This window comes from Micromys minutus (genome assembly GCF_963924665.1).
Source record: "Micromys minutus genome assembly, chromosome: 21".
NCBI lineage: Eukaryota > Metazoa > Chordata > Mammalia > Rodentia > Muridae > Micromys > Micromys minutus.
The window spans coordinates 492,182-501,401 of NC_137956.1; the positions used below are offsets into that span (position 1 = coordinate 492,182).

General features: G+C 47.2%; 1 protein-coding gene across 2 annotated transcripts in view; it reads left to right on the plus strand.

The window, feature by feature from the left end:
• The window catches only part of DAPK2 (death associated protein kinase 2), a 108,762-nt gene extending 102,092 nt beyond the window's left edge, over positions 1 to 6,670 (plus strand). The window contains exons 10-12 of one of the 2 annotated variants that reach the window (XM_080934749.1): positions 3,552 to 3,641; positions 3,742 to 3,825; positions 6,456 to 6,670. In XM_080934749.1, coding sequence (XP_080790875.1) covers positions 3,552 to 3,641; positions 3,742 to 3,825; positions 6,456 to 6,536 — 255 coding nt within the window. In that variant the 3' untranslated portion in view covers positions 6,537 to 6,670. The remainder of the gene's footprint in view (positions 1 to 3,551; positions 3,642 to 3,741; positions 3,826 to 6,455) is intronic. The other variant, XM_080934748.1, reaches the window with a different exon arrangement.
• Positions 6,671 to 9,220: the final 2,550 nt, after the last annotated feature.

Below are 9,220 nucleotides of genomic sequence, written 5' to 3' on the forward strand. Positions count from 1 at the left end.
GAGAGAAGTGGGTGTTCCTGGTGTTCTGTGGAGTATGAGGCTGTCAGATGGCACAGATGCAGGCCTGAAAGCTACAGTCTATTTGCAGCTCCTATGGAAAGCCTGGTATTGAGAGAAAAATCACTGGAGGGGGCGGTTCCTCTGAAGTCCACAGTTCCTTTCTCACATCTTGAGGTGGCTGCTGCAGCTGCTTCCTCCCTGTTCTGTGGCCACTTCACACTGGAGGGCACACCCCTGGGCTGTTTCAGAGACATTCCAATTTGTGTAAACAAAATCTGACTCCAGCCACTGGTTTTCTGTTTTCTCACCTCCCTTTTCAAAGACATTTTTTTAAGACACCAAACACCCCTGGGAGCCTGGTCAGAGCTACCTGGGCTCCCTGGTGTCAGAGATCGACCACAGACTGGAAGGTGGACACTCACTGTCCTTTTGAAGAGAGGAGCAGGAAGCTGACTCAGTCCATTTAGCCAGAACAGTGCCACATTCCTTCTGAGAACAGGTCTCACTGCAGACTCTCTCCCACTGACTGTCCAGGCCGAGATGACATCAGCCTTGTGAGACACTCTTAGTAACCAACGAGGCCATTAATGAGGAAAGGCCAGCCTGACAGATTCATCGCTTAAGTGGCCTTTTCCTTGGAACTCATGTTATTATGTGTAGCATATAGAGAGACCCTAGAAGTAATCATCACCTCCTGTTGCTGTCCCTGAGCACAGCTCCATGTGACAGTTCATCTGGGTAAATGTGACACTGTTGAACCAGAAGGAAGTGGTGTTTTTCTTAATAGGATTTCCTTTTTCTACATGTGGCCTCTCAGCTGTGGGGGGTTGGGAATCAGTCATTTCTCTTCTACCCATCAGTAAGTACGTAAGAGTAAGTCCTTTCTCTCCCTGAGTCTACTGCTTCAAATTTCCTTATGAAAAACAAATACATCATATCAGAATTAGGTTCAAAGGTCATTTATGGCTGAGGGAATTGTACCTCCAAATGGTATTATGATTACTGATCAAAGCATCCTGGGCCTCTTGTTGGGTATAAGCAGGTTCAGGTTTAGGATTTCCTTATTATATGTATTTGCAGTGTGTGTGTGTGTTTGTATGTGTGTGTACATGTGCATACAAGTACCCCATGTATCAAGATCAAATGATGATTTTGTCTTGTGGAACTTCGGACTGAACTCAGGTCATCAGGCTTGGCAGCAAGCACCTTTACTCACTGGGCCATCTTGTTGGCCCAGGTCCTGGGATTTTATTTTAGTTGGTCTTATCAGTAGCTCAGAGATTCACTTCAACCATACAGTTAGCATGCAGGAGCATTATTGGCTTAGGGAGGAGGGTAGAGTGGCCTGGTGGTGTAGACAAGGGAAAACTCCAGTGTCCACAGGCCAAGCTGACATCAACAGGTTCCACACACAGCAAAGAAACATTTGAGGCTCTAGTGCTATCAGAATCAGCAATATTTCTAGAACGATGTATAAATTAGGATTTGAAATACTTGGGAGCATGAGGTGAGGTACCACTAGCATGGGCCTCCTGCCAGACGCCAGTCCAAAGCTGTGAGGATGGTGGTGTATGCTGTGTGAATGCTGGTGTATGTTGTGTGGATGGTGATGTAAGCTGTGTGGATGGTGGTGTAAGCTGTGTGGATGGTGGTGTATGCTGTGTGGATGGTGGTGTAAGCTGTGTGAATGGTGGTGTAAGCTGTGTGAATGCTGGTGTATGTTGTGTGGATGGTGGTGTAAGCTGTGTGGATGGTGGTGTAAGCTGTGTGGATGGTGGTGTATGCTGTGTGGATGGTGGTGTAAGCTGGCCTCCTTCTGCCTGGTACCATGAGGGGAAGCGAGGGTAGAGCTATGCTCTGAATGTGGTTAAGTGGGACCAGCTCTGAAGAGCCTGCGGGTTGCCTCTCTTAGCTCTTACTGCACGGTCCTGAGGGATCATCCTGGGCAGCTGTCCTTGGGTCACAGGGTCCTTTGAGAATCCACAGAAGCTGTCAACTATCCTTGGAACTGCTGCTTGCCTGAACACACACACACACACACACACACACACACACACACACACACACACTTAACTTTACTTCCATAATTAATATATCAGAAATTGTAAAATTCAGTGGTTCTTAGTAATTTTTACAAGATTGTATGGCCACTGTCACTTTCTAACCCTGGAACATTTCTCATTAACCCAGAAGGGAAAACATTCTTGGGGCTGGAGAGGTAACTCACAGTTAATGGTACTTGCTGTTCTTCCTGAGGACCTGAGTTCTATTCCCAGAACCACCTAGGGCACTGGCTCCCCTGAGTTTCAGGCAAGGGTGAGCTGTCCAATATGGATGCTGAGAACCAAACTCAGGTCTTTTGGAAGAGCAGTATGTGCTCTTAACCACCGAACCATTCCTTCTTTCCCTTTATTTTATTTTTACTTATGTATGTGGAGGTGGGAAGGTACATGTGAATCAGTAGAATTACAGGTGGTTGTGAGCTGCTGGACATGGGTACTGGGAACTGAGATCAGAGCCTGTGCAAGAACAGTGTTCACTTGTAACTGCTAAGCCAGCTCTCCGGCCCCAGGAAACATTCTCTCCTGGGCACAGCTAGAAACCTACCTAATCTACTTCCTGTCTCCATATATTTATCTCTTCTGGCCACGTCATATCACTGGAATCACACATGTAGTTGGCCCTTTGTGTCTGGCTTCTTCCTCTTAACACACTTCCCGAGCTTTATTCATGTCGTGTAAGGCACCAGCACTTTACTTATTTCTGAAATTAATATTCCTAGTTAGTATCACATTGTAGGAATCTATACATTGACAGATGTGCTTTGGAGGTTGATCTGGCTGACTGGCAGGCATTCCTCTCCTCCTCAGCACTCTGTGTGCACGTCTCCCAAAGGTCAGACCTGCTCAGAGATGGCTTTCCCTGTAAGGAGGACGGTGCTCCTTTCAAAGATATATGAGTGTTTCTGCTCTTCTGTTAGAACTTCCCAACAGATTCAGGGATGGTGCTGCAGCTGGAGAGATGGCTCAGCGGGTAAAGGTCCTCGCTGCCAAACCTGGCTACCTGAGTTCACTTCCTCAGACCTCCATGGTGGAAGGAAAGAACCAGCTCCTCTGTGCAACACTCCAACCCCCGTACACATTGGCCCCACTCCCTCTGACACATAAATACTTCCATGAATAAAAGCTCGGGGCTACTCTGATCATTCACAGACAGGTTGCATTCAAATGTACAAACCATTTTAGGGATCTGTGTGTTTGTGAATGTCTGTCTGTCTGTCTGTCCCTCCCTCCCTCCCTTCCTTCCTGTCTCTGTATATGTATGTATGACACTGTGGTAATAATAGCTCAGGGACACTCAGGATACCTTCTGGGCAGAAAGACATTTGTAACATCACCCTGACTGCGACATCAGACATTCCCACTGCATGCCTTGCTGGAGAAGGAGGCCAGCGGCGGGCTGAGGACAATATGTAGTCCAGGATTCTGTGGGGAGGTGGGTAGCTGCCATTTGAAGCCCAGTTGACACCATCACGCTGTCTTATTTCTCAGCCAGTGGACAACCAGCAAGCCATGGTGCGCAGAGAGTCCGTGGTCAACCTGGAGAACTTTAAGAAGCAGTATGTCCGGAGGCGGTGGAAGGTACATCAGGGCCTGGGGCGAAGGTCAGAGGTCTGCTGGGGCTCCCTGCTTCTCTCCAGATCTCTGTTTCAGCTGGTGGTCCTCTTTTCTCTCCCCTCAGCTGTCATTCAGCATTGTCTCCTTGTGCAACCACCTTACCCGCTCCCTGATGAAGAAGGTACACTTGAGGACAAATGAGGACGTGGTAAGTCTGTGTGGAGCCTTTGCTGGGGCACAGCCCCTGGCTGTAGGCGTGGAGGGGGATGGTAACTATGTCTAACCTGTTCTGCAGGCCCTGTCCACTTCTGCCCCGAAGGCTGAAGTGTGAGGGATCGTCAAGAACTCTTCCCTATGGGCTCCCTAAGAGCTGCCACTCCACCTCACCCTCCCGCCCCTACCTGAGGACAAGTAGCTCCCTGAGAACTGTGGAAATGGGTCCCATAGACCATCCAAAATTTACTCTGGCCAAGTATAATAGTGCACACCTATAATCCCAGCACTTAGGAGGTAAAGGCAGAGAGCACAGGTGACATGAGACCTTATCGAAAACCACTCTACCTCAAAACGTCCCTTTCTGACAATCCCAGCATCTCTGTACAATGGGGGCTTTGTTACACCCTTCCCAACTTCCCCTGTATCAATAACATTTGATGATATGTTATACTTATTATAGTTTTATGTTCATTTAATGTTTTTATAGTACTAAGGATTGAACCCAGAGCCTGTAATGTGCTAGGCAAATGCTATACCATTGAGCTACACCCTGGCCCCTTAGTGTATGTTTAAAACCAGAGACTTATCATAGAATATACTCATTAAGAGAACAGCCTCTAGGGCCAGTTTTCCAGAATTCAGATCAGCCATTTCCCTGCTGTGTGACCATGAAAAGGTTACTTAATTTCTCAGTTCCAAAATGTTCTTAGTTGTAAACTGGGGGTAATGATACTTGTTACATTGCTGGGCAGTGATTCAGCATAAATGAAGACCTGTCCCTAATGCTGGTGTGTGTTAGCAATCCTTAATCCTGCTAAACTCCTCCCGTTGTTCTCCAGGTGGGTATCAGTGTGAACATTTCAGTTGGTAGGGGTTCACTGGGGTAGCCTCTCCCTCCTGACTGAGTGGAAAGAGCAGGAGTGTCCCAAAGGTATAAATCAGTTTATATGTTCCTTGCTTAGTAAGGGGCTGGAAAGTAACAGCCTGGCAGTTTGCCCTGTGTAAACTGAGCTGCACCCAGCTCCCAGCTTTCCCCTGCACCCCCTGTGGCCCCAACACATCCTCAGGGATCGTCTTTCCATAGACTGAGCTCTTGTTGATTCCTGCTCTTGTCAGGACTTTGGTAGATCTCCAGTGGCTGAGTCCCTCTTCTGGCCACCAGTCTTGTGGATTATGAAGGGAACAGACTTGGCTGGCCCTGAGAATCCATTTGTCACCAGTTTGTCACCAGCCAGTTTGCCTGGCTTATTCTTTTATTGTTTGGCTCTGACTCATACTAAAAAGTTGCTGTTCAGCAAAGCTTGAGTTATTTTTGTTGTCCTCGTCAGAGTTGGTCCAGGATGTATTGGCTAAGTTGATCTTGACTCAGATTTCCTACTGGCTAGGGCTTGCACTGACAGGCAGCAGGCATGGATCAAGTCTTGGACCTTTTGCCTTGATGTGATATAGTTGCAGAAAGGGATGTAAAAGAATTAAATTTCTAACTTTTTCCTAGTACAAAACATAGTTTTTTTTTGGTTTTGTTTTTCATTTTTTTACGTAGACACTTATGTTATATGGTTTTTCCTATTGAACCTTCCTTAAAATAATGTTTTTTTGAAAGATGGCAGGACCTTCTGTTTAGAAAGCTTAGAAATTAAACATTTTTGGACTTGTTTAGATTCAAATTATTCTTTTAATAGTTTGACTGAACTTCAGCTGGAGAGAAGGTTCAGTAGTTAAGAGTACTTCCCCCTCTTGCAGAAGACTCAGGTTTGGTTCCCAGAACCTACGTGGTGACTCGAAACTGCCTATAACTCCAATCCCAGGGGGTCCAACTCCCTCTTCTGGCCTCAATGGGCATCTGCATGCATGCTGTATGTGTATACATACATATATATACATATATATACATATGCATTTATGTGCATATATGTGTGTATATGTATATGTGCATACATACACACATGTACACATGTACATACATTCACTTAGGCAGACAGACAAAATAAAATAAAATCTTATAAGAACAAAACACCTTCCAATAATAATAGTGATTTTAACACTGGTGGGACTGGACTGGAAAGACATTGTAACATCTGTCCAGGTGGTTGCTCCAGCTTGTCTCAGAGGTGTGGGAGCTGACAGGTTACATTTTGTTTCGCTTTCATGAAAGTGGAACTCAGAAGTCTTTTTCTTCAGACAGCTTTTAGGTGAAGCTTGCTGAAGGGTTGGTGTAGACCAGCTGAGGCCAAGGGCCTGAAATAATGGCCAGCCGATCTTACGGAAAAATCAACTTCCCCACAGACTGAGTTCAGGGGACACAGAGTCCCACAAACTATCTTTCCAAGAGGCCTTGCCTATTGACAGACATAAATGGTACCAAATAGCATTTCACTGTTATAACTGGGCCCCTCCTGCACCTGTTTCCCCCAGGATGCTCCAAGGAGGCCTCAGGACAGCTAGTTTCAAGTCCCCTTCCTATTCCTGTATGGCAGAGGTCTTTGGATGGAGCTGAGGGCTGCCTTTGACATCACCTCACTGCCCCAGCTTAGAGGCCCCTTGCTTGACAATATGAACTCGGGCTGTTCAGTGTGGCTACATTCTCGCCATCTGATGATGGACCTCTTTTTCTCCTCCCAGAGGAACTGCGAGAGTGACACCGAGGAGGACATCGCCAGGAGGAAAGCTCTTCACCCACGAAGGAGGAGCAGTACCTCCTAACTGGCCTGGCTTGCAGTGGCTGCCAGCGAGGTCCAAGATCCTGTGTCCCTGCTGTGCAAGCTCTTGGACCCTCCTTGTCACCAGGATCCAGACATTTTGTGTTCCTGAGCACTTTGCAAGAGAGAGGAGTCTGCAGGACTCAGAACTTTCAGGAGCCTCAGGCTGTCTCCCGGTGGGGAGCTTCCAGCATTCCTCAAGCTCTTAGCTCTCCAGAAAAGTGGCTTCCTCTGTCTGCTAACCTCAAAAGCTGGGATTGGGTGTGCACTGAGGAAATCGATCGCAAGGAGTGTCATTTTTACCACAGGTTAAAGGTCAGATTTAGGCAGCTTTCACAAGATGACAGAGTACAAAACCAACACGGTAGCAGCGGTACCAGGAAGACAAGCCCACCCTGTCCGAGTGAAGCCTCTCTAGAGTGAGGGACCAACCCTGTGACCAGAATCCATAAGAAGTCAGGCTGTCTAACGTCAGACTGCGTCTGCCAGCCTCTTGCCAGCCCACTGTGTTGTAGTTTTTTTTCTCATTTTTATTATTAAACTTCTTGTTTATCTAATGCATGGCTGTTTTAGGACCTATCTCCATTTAATTCCCTATAGCCTAAAACGCTCGACCACTGAGCGGTCTTCTTCACTGATAAGATGTCCCCCTCCCCACCCCATCCCAGAAGGCTGTGATTCGCCCACCACTGCTGCCTCCTGTCAGGGGCTTCTTAAGTTGATGCATCACAGACATAGCAGCTCACTATGGGGCCACTGGGCTGGAGAGATGGCTCAGTGGTTAGAGCACTGGCTGCTCTTCCAGAGATCCTGAGTTCAATTCCCAGCAACCACACGGTGGCTCACAGCTGTCTGTAATGGGATCTGATGCCCTCTTCTGGTGTGTCTGAAGACAGTGACAGTGTACTCATATACATAAAATAAACAACTAAGAAAATAGAAGCAAAAAGAAAAAAAAACAAAACAAAGTGAGGCCATCAAGGTAAACCCTATTATGATATGATTAATATCCTTATAAAAAGGGGAGAACTGGGGCTGGCCCACTGGTTAAGAGCAATTTCTGCTTTTGCAGAGCACCCAGTTTTCCTGTCAGCACCTACAAGGGCACCAGGCATACAGTGCTTGTGTGTGCATTTGGACATTCATACATACACATAAAATTAAAAATAATAAGAGAAGATTTCCTCTGGGCGTGGTAGCTTATCTCTGTAATCCTAGGACTCAGGAGGTTAAGGCAGGAGGATTGCCATGAGTTCAAGTCCAGCCTGGGATGGGGGGAGATTTAACATACGTGGAGCTGTATACCTTTAAGTCCTAACTACTTAGGACATTGAGGTAGAAGGATAACTTGAGCCTAAGAGTTAGAAACAGCCTGAGCAATAAGGGGAGGCAGGAAGAACAGGAGGGGGGGAGGGGAAGCAGGAGGAATGGGGAGGGAGAGGAGAAGAGAAGGAGGGGGAGGGGAAGCAGGAGGAATGGGGAGGGGGAGGGGAAGGGAAGGAGGGGGAGGGGGAGGGGAAGCAGGAGGAATGGGGAGGGGGAGGAGAAGGGAAGGAGGGGGAGGGGGAGGGGAAGCAGGAGGAACAGGAGGGGGAGAAAAAGATACAAAAAGAAAAAGCACATGAGGACACTGCATCTCTATTGGCATCTATAAGCTGTGCTGGGTGCTGTGCTGGGTGCTGTGCTGGGTGCTGTGCTGGGTGCTGTGCTGGGTGTCTATAATCCCATCACTTGGGAGGCAGAGACAGGAGGATCATGCTACAAATTTGAGGCCACCCTGGTTTACACATTGAGTTCCAGGCTAGCCAGAGCTATGTAGCAAGACCCTATCTCAAAAAGCCAAAGGGTGGGGTTGAGGGGGCATGCTGAATCTCAGATAGTGTGCCTCCATTGTGAGAAATTAAATTCTGTTAAGGTATTTAGTCTGTGGCACTTTGTTACGGCAGTGCTAACAAGTGGGAATTTTTAACAATCTAGACAGAGGAGGGCAAAGAAGTCCCTGTTGGGAGAAACAGGGAGAGAACCATGAAAGAAGCAGTAAGGACATCTCTGCCGCGCACAAACCCACGCTGTGCTGCCCTGGCCAGTCTAAGGGCAAGTGTGTTGGGAAGAGAAAAAGCAAGTCTGGAGGTTAATGAAAGGCTTGAGCCAGAAAGTACAGTGTGTGTGTGTGTGTGTGTGTGTGTGTGTTGTAATGTAATATATACATATATATAGCACTTATTTTTGTTTCCTGACTATATTACAGGAATAGGACTCCTTAGCTAGTCTGTTTCTTAAATACCAGCTACTCAGAAAGAGAGAGAGAGAGAGAGAGAGAGAGAGAGAGAGAGAGAAGGAGGAGGGAGGGAAGGAAGTTGGGGGAGGAAAGCACAGGGGTGAGCAGAGTGTAGCATTAACTCCTTTTGTTGATTGTTGTTTATATATTTCTTTACGCTCAGTGGTTGATGGTTGTGGTTGGGGTGCCCATGCTCTATGGAATGCAGGTGGAGTTCTGAGGAGCAAAAATCAATTCTCTTCCACTATGTGAGTCCCAGGGACTGATTTCAGGTGATCTCAAGTTGTCCCGCTGGCTTGGCAGCAGGCACCCTTATCTGCCGAGCCCTCTAGCCAGTTCTTGTTTTGTTTTGAAACAGGATCTCATATAGCCCAGGCTGCCCTTGAACCTCCTATCTTGATCTCCTGAGT